This window comes from Micromys minutus (genome assembly GCF_963924665.1).
Source record: "Micromys minutus genome assembly, chromosome: 21".
Classification (NCBI taxonomy): domain Eukaryota; kingdom Metazoa; phylum Chordata; class Mammalia; order Rodentia; family Muridae; genus Micromys; species Micromys minutus.
Genome location: NC_137956.1, coordinates 1,944,811 through 1,967,463, shown reverse-complemented (window position 1 = coordinate 1,967,463; position 22,653 = coordinate 1,944,811). Strand labels below are relative to the sequence as shown.

The following is a 22,653-nucleotide window of genomic DNA, read 5'->3' as shown; positions in this document are numbered from 1 at the left end:
GTCTTCACTTTATTCCTGAGAAGAAACTGGAGCAGCTGAGAAATCCATGTCTGTGTGTCTCTGACAGAACACCTGGTAAACACCAAGTGTCCCCACCTTTGTCACCCACAGCTATGCCCGTCTGTCACACTGGTCACTATCATGTTCCAAACCACAGGAGTCCAGCCAGGTCTCACACCCCGGACACGGTGACTGAATGGCAGCCACAGCCACCACTGTGGTATTAAGCACATTCTGTTTTCAGGGCACAAGTAAGATTCCCAGCCTTTCTCGGGGGGGGGGGGGGGAGAACGGGTTTTTCTTTGTTCTGTTTATGAACAATATTTAAGCTCTAAAATGGAGAGAACAGAGCTGTGGGGATTTTTATGAACAAACAAGATCTAACAAATGCATTAATGTCCATTTTCTAAACAGTATCAGGAAAACTAGACACAGTTTCCAAATGGCCTGTAGCAGTTTTGCTATATGTGACATTATGCTTGGGAAAAGAGATTGCTGCTTAATAAGAAGAAATGAAAAGGTGAAGAAGAACGCTTTATTTTCTCATGCATGAGTCTGTTCTTTGTCCAATTATATTCCAATTCAAACCAGATACATAAGAATGTCAAAGGAGCTGTGTGTGGTGGAACACAACTTTTAATCCCAGCATCTGGGAGGCAGAGACAGGAGGCAGTACGTTCTGTGCGTTCAAGGCCAGCCTGGTTAGCGCCGTGAGTTTGAGAACAATAAGAGATACAGAATGAGAGACAGAATATTAAAGGGTGACTAGAAGTTAACAGCACAAACATAAACAAAATATACCTGAATTTGTTTCTGGATTTCTTCTGAGACTTTGGTTTGTGTCAACTTGTTTTTATAGGCCATTTTGTAACTCTTGAGTAACTGCCTGTGGTTTTTTATGTTACTCCACGACCACGGCTGAGTATATCTTCTTATATGAACTTCAAGAACAGAATCAATTGCATATTTCCACCTGAAGTCAAATTTTGTTAATGTACATGTGAACACAAAGATACGAGAAAACGGTTTAGACTTCTCAGAGTCCATACTGATGATTTTCTTGTTCTTTACCATCTTCTAGCAACTCCAGCAGCAACACTGCCAGCACAACTCTCTGCCTAAACAGAGTAAGCAGAGAACACTCCAGGAGGAGGGTGTGCTCCAGCACACCCAGACGGCACAGATGATACTGTGGAAACCAGTAGGTCACGTGGCAGACCACATCCAGCACCACAGCGTCGCAGTTATGTTACCCCATGATGGCACAGCTATTTTAGCTCCCATGGCATGACACCAACACGATCATGAAATGCATTTCACACAGCCATCGCTCCATGGCTAAGGGAAACATGATTACAGACCGTGTTCTTAGAACCTTGAGTCTATGTGGAAAACTGGCAAGACTTTTAAAAACAGGTTAAGGGGCTGGAGAGGTGGCTCAGCGGTTAAGAGCACTGGCTGCTCTTCCAAAGGTCCTGAGTTCAATCCCCAGCAACCACATGGTGGCTCACAACCATCAACAATGTGATGTTGTGATGTGTCTACATAAAATAAATAAAGAAATAAATACTTTTTAAAAAAACATGTTGGAATCTTGAATGCTAAGATAAAACTTTAGGAGTCCAGAGCAGAATATAAAATGAGGCGTTAGTGAGGTATGAGGATTAGCACAGACAGAAAAGATCTCTCTTTCCTTACTGTTTCTGACATGTCTGGACAATAATACCTTAGACATTTTTGACTCTGAAGGCCCTGACTATGATCATTCATCTCTCAGAAACAAAAGAACAAGAGTAAGGCGATGCCTCCTTGTGCAAGCGCTGGATGAGCAAACACAAGAACTTGAGGTTGCAGCCCCAGAATGCATGTAAAAGTTGGGTTTGTGGACATGGGAGATGGTCAGGCTCCACGAGAGACTTTGTCTCAGAAAGTAGGATGAGAGAAGCAATCAGGGAAGGCATTCAACAACCACCTCTACTCTCCATACACACCCACACAGGCAAGCGCATCTTCATACACATACACACCCACACAGGCAAGAACATCTTCATACACATACACACCCACACAGGCAAGCGCATCTTCATACACATACACACCCACACAGGCAAGGACATCTTCATACACATACACACCCACACAGGCAAGCACATCTTCATACACATACACACCCACACAGGCAAGCGCACCTTCATACACATACACACCCACACAGGCAAGGACATCTTCATACACATACACACCCACACAGGCAAGTGCACCTTCATACACATACACACCCACACAGGCCAGTGCATCTTCATACACATACACACCCACACAGGGAAGCACATCTTCATACACATACACACCCACACAGGCAAGTGCACCTTCATACACATACACACCCACACAAGCAAGTGCACCTTCACACACATACACACCCACACAGGCAAGCTCACCTTCATACACATACACACCCACACAGGCAAGGACATCTTCATACACATACACACCCACACAGGCAAGGACATCTTCATACACATACACACCCACACAGGCAAGGACATCTTCATACACATACACACCCACACAGGCAAGGACATCTTCATACACATACACACCCACACAGGCAAGCACATCTTCATACACATACACACCCACACAGGCAAGTGCACCTTCATACACATACACACCCACACAGGCAAGCACATCTTCATACACATACACACCCACACAGGCAAGGACATCTTCATACACATACACACCCACACAGGCAAGGACATCTTCATACACATACACACCCACACAAGCAAGGACATCTTCATACACATACGCACCCACACAGGCAAGGACATCTTCATACACCATACATACCCACACAGGCAAGTGCACCTTCATACACCATACAGCAGAAAGGGAGAGAGACAGAAAGAGAGGGAGGAATTCTAACTTACCATTGCCGACAGTTGGTGTGAAGTGGTAAGCAAGGTTTGTACTTCCTGTATGGCGCATTTCTGACCATATAATCCAGTGACTCCAGAAAGTCAATCATACTTAAATACTATCAAGACAAGAACAAAATCAGGTCTGTTACAGTGAACAAAAAGGACGAGATTTTGATTCTCTTTTTCTAGAGGACTCCAAAAATCTCTGATAATTCAATAATATACTAACGATACCTGATTAAACATGACATGCCAATTAGAAATTGCAGCCTAATACTTTAAGCTCTTTTATAGAAGAGAACTGTGCTGCTACTGAACTGGTCACAACCAGTGATACACATCCCTTTTTCCGATGTTCTAAAATATCTGTTCCTTAGAAATGATGAAATGTCTGCCAGTGTTGACTGTACTTGTGTTTCTGCGGCTGCCGCCTTTCCTCTGACCCTCAGTTTTGCACACCTACAGTAGCCAACTCGAAAGCTGCTCAGAAACCTATGCACAGCTAACAAACAGCTGATGCTGTGTAAGCGCTCCCTCTACTACGGAGGCTGTGCGGCCTGACAAGCAGTTCAAAGAGAAACATACCAGGAGGGGGAATGCTCTCAGGCCCCGCTAGAGAAAGGGCTCGCTTCCTGTGAGTCTTCCTGAGTGGAATTCCACCTAACTGTGTCTAGCTTATCCTTCAACAATAAACTCTTTCAAATACATAAGGGAGAAAGGATGCAAAATACTAGCCACACTTTCTATTCACAATGTTATAAATTGTAGAAACATTATGCTAAGTAAAATAGATTATTAAGGTTTGTTTTCAGCTAGGCATGGTGGTACACATCTATAAAGCTAGCACTCAGAAAGCTGAGACAGGGGGGTTGCAGCAAGTTCAAACCCATCCTGGGCAATACAGTGAGTCCAGTCTGACCAGGCAAGAAGAGTAGTTGCTGTGCCCTCTGGTAATGGAGCTACTAGAAAATCTAAAATGACAAAGGCCTTTTACACTCTGTTTATTAGACAACAGTAAACTAGGAGTGCAGTTTTCTTCCTCTCAATTCCGGTCTCCAGTTCTCTATCCAAACCCCCTGGGTATATGGCCACACTTGGAAACAAGCAGAGGAAAAGCAGCTGCTCTAAATTAAAGGAACGGTGCTTGAGTGTCTGCCATTAGAAACTGAGGTGATAGGGATGGTTTGGGGGGATGGCTCAGTGGTTAGGAGCAGGGGCTGCTCATGCAACCCCCAGTAACTTCAGTTCTTCAGTTATTCCCGGGGTCTCATACCCTCACCTTAGGCTCCTGCAAGCATGAGTGCCCATGTGCTCACAGAGGCCCACACACTACATGTAAGTACAAATAAATACAACTGTTAAAAACTGAAAAGGTAACTGGCAAGATGGCTCAGAGGTTAAAGGCTTGTACCAAGCTCAAAAGCCTGAGTTCAATCCCCAAAACCTACAATGTGGAGGAAGATAAATGACACCTTCAGGTTGTCCTTTGACCCCACATACATGCACACGTGCAAATACACACACACACACACACACACACACACACACACACACACACACACACACAGCTAAATATGAGAAGGAAAAATGAGAGAAGAAAAGCATACTGAAATTCTCTACAATTATGATCTCAAAGGGAATAACACCATTCAGTACAGTTTAATAAGACCAAGTATAGTCTGGGGGAAAGATCAGATTAATGGAAACTCTGTCTGAAATCTCTTTGTTCTTAAATCTTTCCATCTTTTTCATCAGACATCAGGAGAATGAAGCACAGGTACCACCACACCATAGAGAAGGACAAAGGCAAGCACAAGAGCGATCAGGATTCAGACCTGACCAAACCAGAGCTGCCACTGGAGCCTTACCTGAGGCTTCGTCAGCTCAATGGCAATATTCTGTACTTCTACGTTCCCATCCAGTTTGGGTGTTTTGAGCTCTGATTCTGCACCAGGATTCATATAGAGTTTTGCAGAGGCTGATATTGGCTGGAAAACTGGTATCAAGTGGGAACATGTCAGGTAGGTTTACATGCTCTTAACTATGAACAGCTATAAATAATTATGGGAATAATGTACTTTGAAAGTAAAAAAGCCAAAGAAGCTATGAGTACATAATAAAATCACTATCAAGAAATACGCAAGGCTTATGACCTCATAGAAAGGGGGACAGCATGCACAGGACCCGCACTGAGATGGGAAAGGGAACGTGAGCTCCAACCCCTAACCAAGAAGCTACTTCCAACTGGCAATTGCTCACAAAGGAAAACATTGTCTCTCCAAGGGCGTCTCACCGCATGCACAAATGGCTACAGGCAGGCCCATGCCCAGTAACAGGTGGCCACACAACACTGACTCTATAGGATTTGGGGACATTTACTTCTGTCTCATGCTTTGGCTGGGCATTTTTTGCTTGGCTGGTCTTTTGATTGTATAGATTACGATTTCCAGTTTGTGTTTTTATAGCTCTCCTGTGTGTGCTGCATCTCCGTGTGTATGTGCCTCCCAGGCTTCTTCATTTATTGTCTGTTTTCTGCTCTGCTCTATTCCTGTGGTTTTGTATTTGCCTGCGTTCTAGAGAGAGAGAAGCTTGGGAGTGAATGGGTGGTGATATGAGGAAGGTGGGGGAGGGGCTGAAGCAGTGATCAGAATACAGCTCGTTAAAATCCATTTTCAATCTAAAAGGAGAACTGGACAGAGATAGAAAGCAAAGTGTAAGGATCCACTTATCTGTGTGAAATAAGTTAAGCAGCTTGCTGCTAAACCCAATCTCCACGGTTACCTGGGGGCATGGGCTCCCAGGTAAGTATATGAACACACAGTTCCTGTCTACATCTGGTTTCTCTATAACTTAATAACTGATTTTTCATTTAAATATTAAAACAAGAGAAGAAATAAAAATCTAATTTTTTTCTTAGTAATTGATAAAATTTAGAAACAAAAATAAAGTTATCCCAGGAAAATATTACCAGTATACTGTTTTTCAGGTTATCATATACAAAGAACTATGAGAAAAGCTATAAATACTTTAAGGTTGAGAGACAGTAAAAACTAAAATTCTACTGGGAATAGTGATAGTGATATATTTTTCACTATAAGTAGTAGCAAGTCCATACTTATTACCTTATGGTAAGTATAACTTGTACTAAATTGTACAGTATTTTGACTGACTTAAGTGCCTGAGAATTAAGATGTATATTTCCTGAACTATCTTAATCAATGAAATTAGATTTTTTTTACAAACTGGGAACACCTTAAACTTTTGTTCAGGTGGATGGACATAACAGGAAGTGTCATCCTCTACAGAAATGGGTTACAAAGGTCAGGAGGGCACCTAGAGACCAGGACAACCAGAAATGGAAAGAAACGAACATGGAAGCTAAGGATGATCACAAAGAAGTTCAGTAAATTAAAAAACGAAGTAGTAGCTTCTCAGGATGAAACTAAAATTGGAAAGCAGATACAGTACATAGGTAAGCAGGCAACTCTGTCAGAGAAATGATAGAGAAGCTGCCAAAAAAATACAAAGTTCACTTAAAAAACATCCAGCGTGATTGGCTTACACTGCTAGAGGTGATGTGAATACCACAATCCCTCCCAAAAGCAGGGAGGGAAAGAAGAAATGAAGGGGGGGGTGGGGTGAAGGGAGAGAAGGGAGGGAGGATCCCAAACCACAGGACAAAGAACACTGTAACAAGATAAAAGAAAGCGGAGGTCAAAGGGGCTACTCTGGCCTCCTCCAACATTCTCCGGTACTGAGTGGCTATGGTCTAGTCCTGGAGCTACCCTCCAAACATACACATATGCCAAATACCACAAAATTAACACATTCTGTTTGCTAAAGCAACTTCATCTATGTCTCTTCCATAAATGGACACTCCCTGGTACTCACTGTACTGATGGTCTGGGGAGATGTTTGTACTTGTAAGAATTTCCCGTTTCAGTTGATCCTAAAGAGATTTAAGTTGAGAATGAAAGAGAAAGACAGTTAGCCATATGTGCCAAAAATTTTTAAAAAGAGCGGGTTCTCCCATCTGTACCTTCATTGTTCTCTTACTAATAACTCCCATAGGAAAAATATAACTGTATAAATGTACAGGTATTTTTCTTTATAATAAATACATAATGACCTAAATATCTACGAGCATATTACACTCCTCTCTATGAAAACCATGCAGAGGCAGGTAAATATCTATGCTATCAGTCAAAGGCTGTTAGAACATTCCTGGAGTCTTAAAGTTTATCTAGAAAGTGTGGCTGTTCAGCCTTCCTCTTCTAACTGAAGAAATGATGCTGGCTCAGCACACTGGGTCACTGGATCCCTGGATCCCCCGTCCGCCATGCAGAAAGTCATCCTCATAGCTCCCCTAAGACTTAAAGACTCATGTGCTCCAGGTCTGACAGGCTGCATTCTCACAATACCCGTAATCCTTACAGGACTCAGCACCACATAAATGATGAACCACCAAGGCGGGGATGGGGGGATGGCGGGCTCCCCGCCAATGGTTTCAAGCAGATCTTCAGAATCGGGCTCTTCTGAAGAGATGGAAAGGCGTTTAAAAGTTTTTTCAGACTTCTGATTTAGTGAGATGCCAGTTAAACAAATGACTGGCAGCCTATCCTCATTAAGGACCTCCCTCTGTTAAACATTAGGGTACACGGTTAGCATGTCAACACAAAACTGAAATTACCAAGATGTGCTCCCTTGATCCACGGTAAGACATGCAGCAGCCAACATTCCAATAGGCACTGAGACTGTCCAGCTTCACAAGCTATGCAAGAGGAAGGAAGGTAGTCAAGCCAAGCACCCTAAAATTATACAACAGCGTTCTACAACGACTCTCAAGTTTGCTGAAATTCTGAACTTTTAAGGGACACAAAACAGGTAAAAATAAAGGAGGGTATATACATAGGACTTGTACATTTAGCATTTGTTAATTTTTTTAATGTTGTTTGATTTTAAATTTTAAACAATCAGGATTCTGAGTAATCTACATATGACTACTCTTGAATTTAAAAGAGCAAATGTTATTTTAAATTGGCTGTCTTAATCAGTTTGTTAAATAGCCTATTTTAAATAATACTTGTTGCCTTTGACAGACTTGGGTATTTCATATCAATTGAACTTACCGATATGAGAAACAATTTTTAAATGTGCTTCTGGGAACATATTTTCAGGAGAGTCATACTCATTCAATTATCAAATAGTACAAATTTAGCATCTAACAGAATGTCTGCTAGATAAGAAAATACAAGCTCCCTCCAGTTACCAGTGGCTGTGCAGGGGACTGTGGGAAAGGACCTCATGGGCACTGAAGTTGGGAAAGCTACAGACTGGAAGATGTAACTGCTGAGGGCAACCATGCTTATGAACCATGTCAAGCACCGACAAGTCCTGCAGTTAAAGGCAGAGCACACACCTGCTCAGTTATGCATGGTGTGCAGCTTAACCACAAATTACTCTTTCTGCATCTAAGACCTCAGTTGCCTACTATTACATGAAATGCCATCTGGGAGGTTGTCTGTATCCAGACCCTTCCCTTGATGGATGAACCTAAACTTCAGCACAGATCCGTGATCACAGAAACTCACATGGTAAAAGCTGAATCCAAACCAGATTTTGGACTTTCCCACCCCTGACTCATCTTTATTAACAAACTACAAAGACAATATCAGTCCTTAAAAATCCAAGGCATTTGAGGCTCACTTACTCACCCATATTAAACACATTTTCCCTAATGAGCTAACTTTGCCAAGGAACACGTCAACTCTATTAAAATATGTCTGATACCATGTGCTTGTTTCTGCTTTATGAGAGAGAGTGCTAAACTCCCAGTCAGTATGAAATACCTACATCTGTCAAAGGCAACAAATATTAGTCTAAAGTTCAGAAATAAGTTCTTTAACAAATTGATTAAGACAGCCAAGTTAAAATACAAACTCTTTTAAACTCAAGAGTGGTTGTATATAGACCACTCAGAACCCAATGTATTGGCCTTGATTCCATAAATACATTAAATGTCTAAAGATATCTTCATTTTTAAACTTAAAATGTTAAAAATAGATGACCATACTAAGAGGTACTATCAGGGTGCCCACAATCATATACACAATATTCCCTGGCATGACACTTGCTAATTTTATCATAAATATAAAGATAGTCAAGTTTCCTCCAAATCCAGCATTTTATATGGCCAGAAGCAGTTACCAAGAGTTGGCACATTTACTATAAATCATATATGCTTATATTTATTCCCATGCCTTCCCAAAATTCCTAAGGGCTTAGACGTGTTCCTTTTGCTCTATCCTTAAGATGTACTTAACACTTTTCAGAGTTTGCATTAAAATGACTAAATAATTACACTTTTGGGGCAAGTGAAATGAGACCCTTCTCCAAGATGGATTCTGAGATTGCTGCTCTCTCCTACCTCAGTTCTTAAAGATATTATACACATTAGCACAAAAACTGATCCCCACCGAGAAATTCCTGAACACTGTACAGGAAAATACAATACCTTATATATGGTTTTTTCTGCTTCATTTAAAATGCATGGAGTCCATCGATCATTGGTTGTCTGAGAAGAAAAGAAGGTCAACAGGTCAACGCTAACAAAACAGCGTGTGTCACACACACTCTAGTGTCTGTAAGCAATGATCAAACAACATAGAAAGAAAAGTGACCAGGAGATGGTTCAATGGGTAAAATCATACCAAACCTCTAACACGTGAATTCAACCCCAGGACCCACATAGTAGAAGGGGAAATAAACTCCTACAAGTTTATCTGACTTTCACATGTGTGCTTTGGTACAGGGGGGAGTGGGTGGGTGAGAAGAGGGGCACCCTCACAGAAGCAGGGGGAGGGGGATGAAATAGAGGGTTTCTGGAGGAGAAACTGGGAAAGAGGATAACATTTGAAATGTAAATAAAAAATTGTCCAATAGAAGAAAAAAAAACTCCGACTCTGGTCTTTCAGACAGTACTGCTACTGAATATTCTGCTTTATCAAAAGCTACTTTATGTCCCCAAGCATGTTTCTGACCATTTAGTTACTTAGAAGAGAAAAAAAAAAAAAAAAAAAACACTCTGCCTATACATATATTACTTAAGAGGTTAAGAGAAAATAGTCTGTATTATAAAATATCTAATCAACATCAATAACAATACATCCCGGTCTCTCTCTCCCTCTCTCTCTCTCTCACACACACACACACACACCACACACACACGTGTGTGTGCACACACACACCTTGTCTATCTCTGGAGATCCTACAAAACATTACCACGCACAAGCTCAGATGTGTAATATCCATCATTCATTTCTTCTAAATGCTTTAGCACTTGTTATGTGGTAACATTTAAAAAATCAAAATAATTACTAAATATGAAAATATTACTGAAAATGGTAAACTTGGAGAAAATGTGCAGCAAGAGAATTCTTTAGAAACATAAAAACTATTTAAAGCAACATTGTGCCTTAGACAATTCAGTTGATCTCAGAACATTAATACGTTATAGATTTCACAGATGTTTTAAGTAAACCAACATTACCAACAGACTGAATTCTCTCAGGGTGACACCAAATGAAAGCGGCCTTTCTGGATCGGTGACCTAGCAAACAAGAAAGGAAACAAAATACAAGATGATAGAGCCTTGATTGTCTGGCCTCAGTGGGAAAGAAAGTGCTGGTCCTGCGGTGACTTGACGTGCCAGGGTGGGCTGGTACCTAGTGGGTAGTCTCCCTTCTAAGAGGAGGGGAGGAGGGCATGGAGAGGGGGCTAGACTGAGATCTGGATGTAAAGTGAATAAATAAATTAATTAATGAGGAAGAAAGATGGTGAAGCTTTAAAACAGACAGCATTCCCCATACGTGGTCAGTCAAAAACATATGTGCATACAAACACCACCAAATGGATTCAGAGGGGTTTTTGTTTTGTTTTGTTTTTGTGTAACTAAAAATAATAATTTGAAAAACAAGGTCATGAATTTGAGACAAAATTGGGGAAACATAGAAGGAGCTGGAGGGGATAGTAGGGAGGGTTGGAAATTGTATAAATAGAGGATTTATGTACTCAATTCTCAAAAGAATAAAAAATTGAAATTTAAAATAAAATGTAAACTTAATAATGAAAATAATAAACTTTTATCGGTCAGTAGATAAACACATGTCCAAGAAGTCACACAGCCCAGGGCCCTGCAAAGACAGGAGTTGGGGGCGGACATGGCTGTGTGTCCACAGAAACACTATGACAGCTCCTATGCCACGAATGTCAGCACTGAAGAGCTGCTCCAGCACTTAAGACCTCCATCTTTAGAAGTCTGAACGACCGTTCTAACTTTACTTCCCTTACACTTCAAAAGTACCTGGTAAAGAAAGACTCTGGGTCTTGTGTTTTGCTGAGGTTTTGTTTATCCTGAAACAGGATCTCACGTTGTAATCCAGCCTGGTCTTGAACTTTCAATCCTACTTTAGAATCTTAATATTTAATTTACCAAGTCTTTCACCTCAGGCCGGCTAAGGATGAATTGCTTTTCTATTTCTGAACTTCGATATGTGATGTTTGTAAGTGCTTAGCCTGTGTCACAATGTGCATGGTGTTGTTGTCTGTGACCATTGAAAGATGCTCGAAAGCCACATTTGCTTGAGATGGAGGCATGAACTACAAGAAAAGAAACTGAATGTTGTTCTACACCATCCAAATGGAACTCCTCCGTAGTCTTGTCACATAGACCCTTATCAAGCAGGAAATATGTGTGTATGCCACGGGGTAGCTGAAAGCACAAATATCACTATGTATTTTATTTGTAGTTAATACATATAAATATTTAATTTATATAAATGTATAATGGAGTCGCCATGGTGGTGCATACCTATAATCTCCATACTCGGATATATATACAGATAGATGGATGGATGGATGGATGGATGGATGGATGGATGGATGGATGGATGGAGGAAGGGAAGAGTGGGTGGGTGGGTGAATAGATAGATAGATAGATAGATAGATAGATAGATACATACATACATACATACATACATACATACATACATACATACATACGTGGGTGGGTGGGTGGGTGGAAAGATAGATAGACAGACAGACAGACAGATGAGATCATGCAGTATTGGTGTCTGTGTAACTAGTGTATTTCAACTTCTGACACTCACCAGCTCCAGCCATGTTGCTGTGAGTGACAGAACTGTTGTTTCCGGGCCTAACAGTGTCTCACTGTGGAAATGTATAGTATTTCTGTTAGCCATCCAACTGCCCGCTGCATTTCAGATGCTTCTGTACCTAACTTATTATAAACAAAGCTGCAGATGCCTCTTCAAGACACTTTATACCAGAAATCAGTTGTTGGTCTTCTGGAACTCTTAATCTTAGAATTTTAGGGAAAACACTCAAGTTTTCAAACCAGTTGCAATCATTGGCATTTGTGGCCACAGTACAGAAACGCCCCATTTCTCCACACAACTTTAACTACAGCTCATTTCCATAACACACTGGGTACATTTTCCTGTCGTGCATTAAGCAGGAGTCTCTGAGTTAGCAAAGTTTACTTTAAGACCTCCACAAAGCCAAGAGATAAAGTGATCAACAGGGTGGGGTTTTTCCCCTCAAACGACAAATACGTCTCATTGAACACTGCCACAGAGAACCCAGGAAGGGGAAATAAAGCCCTGCCTATCAGTACTGTTCTAATCTAGTCAAATGGGAGGCAAATGAACATAAGCATCCAAGTTGAGCTGCCGCAAGTAACCGCACTGCGGGCACTCCTGAGCTGTTCAGGCCCACTGAAGGAGCTGGTCAGAGCCTGGAACTACACTGACCAGAGTGTCTGCTGACCCCATCACCAAGTTACTCCAGCACCTTTTGCAACTAATTGTTTTGACAATGTAACTGAAATTAGTTTCTTAAAGATGCCTCATAGAATATACAAACAAAGCACGGAGAGCAGCGAACTGTTGTGCAACGGTTTACACTGTTTATGAATGCAAGACGGGTCAACACGGCCTAGTGGAAAGGGTGAAACACGAGCATATTTACGGGCGCGGGGGGGGGGGGCTATGTTAAATTTAAACTAGGCTCAGTTAATCTACAGATGGAATATCATAAGATACAGAATATCATAAAACACATTTAATGACCAACAAAATACTGCAATTACTTACATCATCTTCATATTTAACGTGAATGTCTGTAATTTTCACTTGAACATTTTTAATTACTTGAGTTGCCAGTTTTTCCAGAAATGTATCCTTTTTTGCTTCTTTGGGCTTATCTATGAAAAAGAGACAAACAGGAGCTCAGGAACTGCAGTTCTCACACACCTCAGGACCGACGGCCACAGAGCACTAAAGGCTTAGCAATGGCACTTACAACGGAAATTACAACGGAGTCTAGGGTCCTTTCTTAGAGTGATTTCAGAATGTGATAAGTATTTGCAGCTTAAGGTTCGGTTTTACATTTAAACTGTGCACTAACGTTCATTTGACCTTCCAGGACAGAAAGCAAAGTGTATAAACAGCACAGTAGAGAACGGCTTGTACCTACCTTTGGAGCGGTCAAGACCTTTAAAACGTTTCTTAAAATGTTTTTTGTGCTTTTTACGCTTACGTCCTTCTCAGTGGAAGCATTTCAGTGAGAAAAGGATAAAAGTCAAGTTAGCAGACAAGAGGACAGAAAAGAAAATATGAGAATTCTTCCTGACATCAAAGTTCAGATAGACTTACCTCCCTCTACACTAACTGACCTACTTCAACACAGACACAAACTCACAAGCTTTCTTTACTGTATTAACATCCTGCAGTAAAGAACAACTTTAATCTAGAGAATAACAGGCAGACACAATTATATTAAAATATGGATAAAATTTATCCATTCCCAATGGTGTTTCAATATTTATAACTGCATACTACAGTGTCGCTTTAAGTTAAATGTTACCAAAATATTGGAAATGTAATGCTGATGACACAGAGCCTGCAGGGAAAGGTTTTGAGCAATGGGCAGGGGCTCAGGAATACAAATGGGATGACTGGGTTGAGGGCTTATGGCCTCTCTAGATGACCGTCACAAACAAAACTGTTCTAGCATGAGGCATAGCTCCTGAAAGTAAAGTATATAAATGTATACTACCCATGCATTCGGCTAGCACTCCTCTAAATTGTCTCCTTCTTACCTGGCATTTTCACGTTAGCCACCGCCTTTCTGACCCAACCTTCTAGTGTTCTACTCAACCGCCAGCCGGGCATCAGCCGCGCCCTGACCTCCAGAGGCCGTCCTGCCCAGTCTCCTGACTCTGCTCCCCATCCTCACCTCCTGATAAAAGGACCTCCTGCTGTGCCACTGCATCTAATATACTAGGTCTGACAAATAAAATCAAATATGTGTGTAAGACACAGGCCCGGTCTCTGCCAAGCCTGCCAGTCACCCATGTGTGGGAACCTGCAGAGCTGTTACTCAGAACTTCGAAGCACACTGGTGCCGATGCTATGCCTCCCTACACACCGCGCTGCAATCAGCTGCCGTCTGCAAATTCTTTACTGAGCAAACTTGGAAGTGTTGCTGCCTCGTGTCCAACACACGTGCTGGACTCACCAGTTGTATGAAGCTTTCCACAGCTCGGGACAGCCTCAGGGCCTGTACCTTACCCAAAATTCTAATAAAGAACAAGGGTGCTGTATCTGAAATGTTTGCCTGATTTTTTTGCCAGTGGGCAAGAGGCTCCCATCCAGCAAGAGGCTTCCAAAGACAGAGATCTGTATCTAAGCAAAGGCACATAAAATATGCCTGTTCAAGTTAACTGAAACATCCACACATAAACATAACAGAAGACAAAAATATGATCAGAATATATTTGTATATAGTAAGTTCTACTTTATTTTATTGATATTTCCAAATTGTTCTAACATGAAATTAAGACAAGAGCTAGAATTACAAGAATAAACTGATTTTTCAGACAAAGTCCCTTACGTGCATAACAGAAGCTGAACGGTGCAGCCACTAGCATTTCCTAACACAGTGATAGCTCCTGGTTGCACTCCGTAAGTCAAGCATCCGGACTGAGTTCTCGAAGAAGCACTGCCCGGTGAGGGTGAGAGAGGCAGCGCTGTCTGGGCCTCCAGGCCTGACCATTAGCTCTCTAGCTGACCATTAGTGCTCTAGCCCCTGTTCACGTCAATGTGGGAGGCCCCACGTCAGTCCTCCTAAAACCATGTTAAATCTACAAAAGTGCTACAGAGTTTTGAGAGAAAGTCCCTATTTAATCTAATAAAGAATAAATTTCTGACTCTCAAATGCTCTAAAACAGTTCTCAAAACTTTGGTCTTGGCACCCTTTAGAGTCACATTTAAAGCATGAGTGATCTGAAGAGATTTTAAGTAATATATGCTATTATTCATAGTTATGATGCTAGAAATAAAAAGAAAGTATTTTAATTCATTCAAAATAATATTAAAACATCACTTGATTACTTATAGTTATGTACTACTTAAACATAAAATATGCACTATGTAAACATCATATATATATGTACATACATATATATATATATTCCCTGTGAGAAGAATCACATGATTTTACATTTGTACAAATGTAATATCTGGCTTTAGTGGAAGATGGCGAGAGTCACATATCTGCTTCTGCCTTCAATCTGCGGAGATATGTTGATCTGATTGAAGTACATGATGAAAATATGATTTCAAAGCAGATATGCAACTGGCAATGGAAGAGTGTCTGCATGGTCTTGTGTAATTATGAGGAGTGCACTCAGGTTTAGCAAGGAAAGCATCTTAATTAGGCTTTTAGATTATAGATAAGATGTATCATCTAATTACAGTCAGTCAATTAGTCAGCTGGCCATTGCACACGTGACATGGGCCTTCAGACGGCCATGGCTCTAATCACTGGGCATATGTAAATCATGCAGCAGGGAGGGAGGCAGAGCCTCCTCATGTTCAGTCCACATTTAACACAAGAGGACAATGAGCTGCAATCACCTCAGTCTCGAGGCAAAGTCTGACCATACGAGGTGGTTGTCAAGCTCGAGGTGGCAAATAAGGGGCTCTTAAAGTTCTGATTCCTTACAAGCACCAAGTGTCACTACTCAAATATGCCGGTTCACTTTGCTTTGTGTAGTAGCTACACGCTCAGACTTAGATTATGACAATCTGTCAATCTTTGAAGTACAAATGGCCTTTGTCCAGAAGAAGCAACTTTACACAATTCACACAGCTACCTCAGCATTCAGAAATGTTTCACACCTGCTCAAGAGTTAGTGTCCGTTTAAATTAAAATTCTATTTTGTTAAGAAAAAGCTTTAAGAAATACTGGCATATTTCATTTTTTTTTTTTTGTAATGAGTGCACAGTAGCAAAGAACACAGTGACCAGTGGTCCAGTGAGCTGTCCCTCCTCGAGTCAGGCCATGGCCACTGAGGTACAAGCTATTGCTTACACCAGAATATACACTTCTACTCAGTGACAAGTTAAATGCTTTAATATTGCCATGAAAATAGCTCTACCTGAGAATTGATGCTCTAATGTTAAAAAAAAAGTGACATGAAGCAGGAGAAGAATGTGTACTCAGAAACTGAAAGGGAAACTGTCATGAAGTACACGTGAGCTCCCAGCTAAGAGGAGGGTGCCATCGACAAAGGGATCTTCTCACTGCACTGTGAGCCTCATTTTACCATGGTTACCTTAAAATCTAAAAGAAGAAAGGTAATGAATCAGCTAAGGCTTCATTCACTGTGCCTTCTGCTGGCTTTGACAAGGCCCTGACTGTGTAAGGTGTTAGGACGGATCACCAGCATGGTGACAGTGTGAGGTGTTAGGACGGATCACCAGCATGGTGACAGTGTGAGGTGTTAGGACGGATCACCAGCATGGTGACAGTGTGAGGTATTAGGACAGATCACCAGCATGGTGACAGTGTGAGGTGTTAGGACGGATCACCAGCATGGTGACAGTGTGAGGTGTTAGGACGGATCACCAGCATGGTGACAGTGTGAGGTGTTAGGACGGATCACCAGCATGGTGACTGTGTAAGGTGTTAGGACGGATCACAAGCATGGTGACAGTGTGAGGTGTTAGGACAGATCACCAGCATGGTGACAGTGTGAGGTATTAGGACAGATCACCAGCATGGTGACAGTGTGAGGTGTTGGGACAGATCACCAGCATGGTGACTGTGTAAGGTGTTAGGACGGATCACCAGCATGGTGACAGTGTGAGGTGTTAGGACGGATCACCAGCATGGTGACAGTGTGAGGTGTTAGGACAGATCACAAGCATTCACTATAACTTGCAGGCAGATTCTTCCTAGAAGGACCAGAAACCAGCAGCAGCAGTGACAACAGAGCCGGTTCACTGCCCTGTACTGGGTCCTGAGAGTCTCCATGCTGTCCTCATATTGGTCACTACCTTACTTAGATTTGTAAAATGAAAAACTACTCTTAAGATAATTCCACTTAACGCTGCCAAACTACCATGCAAATTCTCCCGCTGTCAATATAAACATATATATTAAAAAAGTTTATCTGCAGAAGAATTCTATCACAGCACTCGGTATTTGAAATTTGAGATGTAGACCTACTTACCATTTAGTCAAAGCAAATCTAAATTGTGCTGAAACTAAGATAAATTCTTGAAGAGTTATGAAGACGTAACACTTTGCTTAAAATATTGAAACTGTTACTAAATATCTGGTACACACCCTAGTGTACATTAAGGTTCATATTCTAAATCCTACAGCAAACAGCCTTCAGTTTACTTTTGTGAAGCTTCAGGTTTCAACACACTACAGGACCACAGACTAGAGAGGATCCCACAACCAGGAGGACAGGAGAAGAAACAGAGGGTCCTCCTTTAGGCTCTGGATGAAGTATTAAAAGAAGTGAATATATATGACATATATACTCCATCTCACTGCTTCTTACAAATCTGAAAATCACTGCCGTAAGCAATAGAAAGCGCTCAGTTGGGAAACACTATTACTGTACTAAAACTACGCCAAGGGGAGGGCAGTGCAAATTTCACAGGGGCAGTGAACTGTGTTTGCTCACTCGCAAACAGCAAGCTCCCAGCACAGAGTTTTCCAGAAGATACTCAAAGACTCGGTGAATGAGTGAAGGGCTGCAGAGGGAGGGAAAGGGAAGAGATGGCAAGAGGATGAATGTGAATTACATTTCCATATTTCCCAAGGATGCGCACTATCCCGTGGACTCCGCTAAAAGCTCAGGCATAAACAAGAACATCAATTTCATGAAGTTAAGTATAATTAACCATGCATACCCACCAGGCTTGACGTCCTTGTAAAGCAAGTTTTCCAAGCCATACATGAACTCCCCTGAGTGTGCGCCTGCATCCCACGGCAGCAGGAACCAAAATGCAAAGCATTATAAGACACTTCGTTACGCGTGGGAAATGCACCCAAACTTAACTTCACAACCTCAGAAACCACACTGCAGGACATGTGAAGAGTCAGGGACATAGAACCATCGCCCCTAAGATACATTCCCAGGCACCATGTCCACTCTTTCAACACAGAAACCTTCCTTTTACATCCAAACAAAAACTCTCCATTGTGAAAGCTGAAACAATCAAATTGGACGATGCAGGTAAACAGCACTGACGGCTTGGGACAAACACAAAGTGCCACCTGGGTTCTCCTCCTGCCTGTCATGTGGCCCACTTCCATTAAGTTCCTACGATGTCTGCCACTGGCTCTAAAGGCAGTTGAGAGAGTCTCCTCTTACTTCGCTGTGTACCTTGTTCCTAGAGCCTTTACTCACTGGAGTCAATACTGGCTGCACAGTTTCCTCTCCACTTCCCACCCAAAGGAAGCACAGCCCAGACCGTAACTTCAGACTTTTAAAGAAAGGCTTGTGAACTCCCCTCCTCAGCCAGCTGGAGGCTGGGGTTCACCTTTGCACTGGGTAACATGGCCACTGACCTCATCACCCTACCATTCAAATCTCTTTAAAGTGACCTCAACCAGTTTCCCAACGGACACGCTACTCTCTCAAACCCCTTAACTTCCAGTGTTCCCCACATGTGCTCTGGGCCTTTCTGCCCGATCTAGCCCACCTCCCCACCTGAAGAGCTCTTTCTCCCATATTCACAGAACCCCTGAACTGCACAACTTAACAGCGTCACTCCATCTGAAGTCTCCTAACACTCTACCTGAGCCTTTTGGAAGGGACTTAACACTTTCTCCTGTTTGTCATTAAACAAGCACCTTACTTGCCCAATTCAAATTGCTTGACATCAGAGTTCCATTTTCAGCAACATGTAGAGCACAGCGCCTCCAGCTTACTCAGAAACTAGCAGACACGCCATGCAATCCTGAACCTTCTTAATACTGTGTTCTGAGCTTTTCTTTGTTACTTGGTTGATAGGTCTAGAAGGCTGGGAGTTTCTTGAGGGGTGTTTGTGTGTGTGTGTGTGTGTGTGTGTGTGTGTCTATGTGTGTGTGTATGTCTGTGTGTATGTGTCTATGTGTGTGTGTGTCTGTGTGAATGTCTGTATGTTTAGTTTTTTGAAACAGTTCTATAGTCAGTCAACCTCACCTGTCTAATCCTCCTGTGTACTAGGATTACAGGTATGAACTACTACTTCCAGGATCTTGAATGTGATATTCTAAAAACAGGAGGGGGGAATTTTAGCATTCAGCCTTGAGCAGACTTTCAGTCACACTGAGAACTGTTAGATGTGTCCAGAAAACACAGGAGGAAACAAAAGAAGAGGCAGGGAAGCCAATGAAGAGCTAATTCAACAGAGGAGTGACAGGACAGGCTCAGCAAGACTCCAACACCTAAGGAGATTCTAAACTACACAGGCACTGAAGCTGCAGCTCGGTAGTACGGCTCCTGCCTAGTGAGGAAGAGAGGTTCATTCATGCAGCACTAAAAAAATAAGCCAGGGGGGGGAAGGCAATTCAGGAGGAAAACTCCAAGAAAAAAATTATATATATACAAATACATATACATACATGTATATATATTTGGCATATGTAGAGAGGACCAGAACAGGAATTAAAGGAGCTAGAAAACACCTAAAAAACTACCAATTCCTACGTGGGAAACTGAGTGCATTTCATAGCAGATTAAACAAAGAATGAAAGGGAGGCCCCCAAAGGAAGCGCAGTCACAGTCTATCATTAGACCTTTACACTGAACAATTACCCTGTCGTAGTCCAGAACGGGCCTAAAAGCTCTACCCATCCAGACTTTGCAAAAGTTCAAAGGGCATCTTCCTGTGGCCTTTGGGTTTGTGCCAACAGAAGACAGGGGGTTAGTGTAAAAAAATAGCAGTGGCAGACATTAGTGAACCAGAAAACAACAGCACTGAGACTCCTAAGACATAAACTGGCTTTTATAAGCCATCAATCACCTTAAGTGTTGTGGGGGACCATTTGATTGTTAAAGTGTGTGTATATAGTACCTTGCACAATTAATTTTTTAAATGTGGAGACACTGTATATGATAACTTTTCCAAGTACAGAAAGCCACTCTGGAGCTATAAAAGGAAAAAAACTTATTTTTATAGCTAAGCAAATTCTATAAAATTGAAATAAAAGACGTCAGGTTTTGTTCCAAACAGCAGTAAGAGCATTTTAAGGAAGCTATGCGTTTTAGAGTCAATCAATATGAGGGTTCTATCCATGCAGGCAGAACATCCTCTCTCCCTATCTCCCCGAGTCTCTACACAGACAATGGTACCCCAGACTTTAAAATCAAGAAAGACTGGGAATGTTAGTCTGAAGAAAGAGTGAGAATTAAGTAATAACTATTAAGTAATGTGGTAAGATGGAAAGCAGATAAACAATGGTTCTTAACCTGTGGGTCATGAACCCCTCAGGTATCATATAACAAATAGCCAATATATCGGATATTTACATATTGTAAACTTACATATTGTAGCAAAATTACAATTATGAAGTAGCAATGAAATGATTCTATTGTTAGAGATCACTACAATGTAAAGTCACAGCATTAGGAAGGGTGAGAACCACTGATTTAAAGGACATTATTTATTATTCACATAAAAAGCTCACAAGGAGATGATGCTTATCTACAGAAATTAGGAAAGAATATTTATAATGTGGTCAAAATGATAAAAAGATTTCTTCAGTTACAGAAAAATACTCTCTCAGCATATTCTCTGATTCCTAAATTAATCTACGTTACATTCAGAAACCAGTATGTGAAACTGAGTTTCACCTTCTGAATTCTAAATACATTCTGACAAATCCTAAAACTTATCACCCAAGAAGCTGCCATGTTTGCATTACATACTGCACAGACCTAAGACCTAATACAGACCAGCTCCATAGGTGTTCACCACCATAGAGAAAACACAGATCCTTACCAGACCCAGACATGGCAGCCTGACCTAAGACCTAACACAGACCAGCTCCATAGGTGTTCACCACCATAGAGAAAACACGGATCCTTACCAGACCCAGACATGGCAGCCTGGAGCCAAGTCATTATCACTATGCCAAGTAAACCATCAACTACTGAAATGACCAGACTGCACCTTTCTTACAGAGCACTGAAAATACTAAATTATTTTTAAGCTATTACAATAGTCCTAGAAAAGGGGGAGTTAAAGATTTCACAAAGGTAAAATATTAATTATATATGTGACTATAAATGTATAATTATGTATCACTATAACTATATATGCCATTATGCCTAGATGAATATGTGCATTGTGTGTACCTATGTGATAATGTGTGTGTATGTGTGTGTGTGTGTGTGTGTGTGTGTGTGTGTGTGTATAAATTAAGAAAATACATTTTCTTGGAATTATATAGGAAGAATTGAAGTTCCAGTAGTGTTCAAGTGGCATGCCTCATTTTTATTAAACTATTTCTACATATGCTAATGAAGCAAAATAATTTTTTTTAAGAAACCAGAAACACCACTGGACTGCCCTCAGAAACCAGAAACAGCACTGGACTGCCCTCAGAAACCAGAAACACCACTGGACTGCCCTCAGAAACCAGAAACAGCACTGGACTGCCCTCAGAAACCAGAAACAGCACTGGACTGCCCTCAGAAACCAGAAACAGCACTGGACTGCCCTCAGAAAGCTTCATCCTTCTTTATTAAAGTGTAGAAGAGAAAAGGGGAAACTATTAAGGCTGGCATTACTAACTTCTAGTAAAAAGTCAGCATACTTGGGATAAAGAGGGACTATGACAGTGACCTGGAAACCCCGAGAGCAGATACTGTTTCTGTGAGCAGTGTTTGAGAAACACTGCCCACACCACTGGGTCACAGGGTCTCCCACGTCAGCCTTCGGAGCGGCCAGAGCTGAACAACTACACTCAGCTCAAGAAGTCATTTTAAAGTGGACTCATCCGTTCATGTTTCCAGAGCCACAGAAAAAGCCTCCCCGCCTCGTGTGTAACTATAATTCACATCATTTCTAAGTTAATATCTGCTTTGTCTTGTTCTGTTTTACTTGTAGAAGAAAGACGTACACAGCATGAAAGAATAAAAATTGAAAACTATTCACCTATTAATAAGGAACTATCTGCCCTCGCCACTGAAATCCATATACACGCCAGCAAATGACTCAAAAATGATGCAAAAATACTGAGAAATTGTATCCCGGTCAGAAAGAGGACATGGTTTGACTTTAAAGAGATGAACTGACTGAAGTCTAGAAGAATTCTTCAATCAGACTAATAATGCTTGTCACGTCAATGTTGA

At 41.5% G+C, this 22,653-nt stretch overlaps 1 protein-coding gene across 1 annotated transcript in view; it reads right to left on the bottom strand.

Annotated features, from left to right (window-relative positions):
* Positions 1–22,653, bottom strand: part of VPS13C (vacuolar protein sorting 13 homolog C) — a gene marked incomplete at its 5' end in the record, with an annotated part of 135,437 nt that overhangs the window by 96,172 nt on the left and 16,612 nt on the right. The window contains 8 exons of the mRNA XM_080934608.1: positions 802–973; positions 2,937–3,043; positions 4,796–4,923; positions 6,819–6,876; positions 7,618–7,698; positions 9,442–9,501; positions 10,477–10,536; positions 13,100–13,209. Coding sequence (XP_080790734.1) covers positions 802–973; positions 2,937–3,043; positions 4,796–4,923; positions 6,819–6,876; positions 7,618–7,698; positions 9,442–9,501; positions 10,477–10,536; positions 13,100–13,209 — 776 coding nt within the window. The remainder of the gene's footprint in view (positions 1–801; positions 974–2,936; positions 3,044–4,795; positions 4,924–6,818; positions 6,877–7,617; positions 7,699–9,441; positions 9,502–10,476; positions 10,537–13,099; positions 13,210–22,653) is intronic.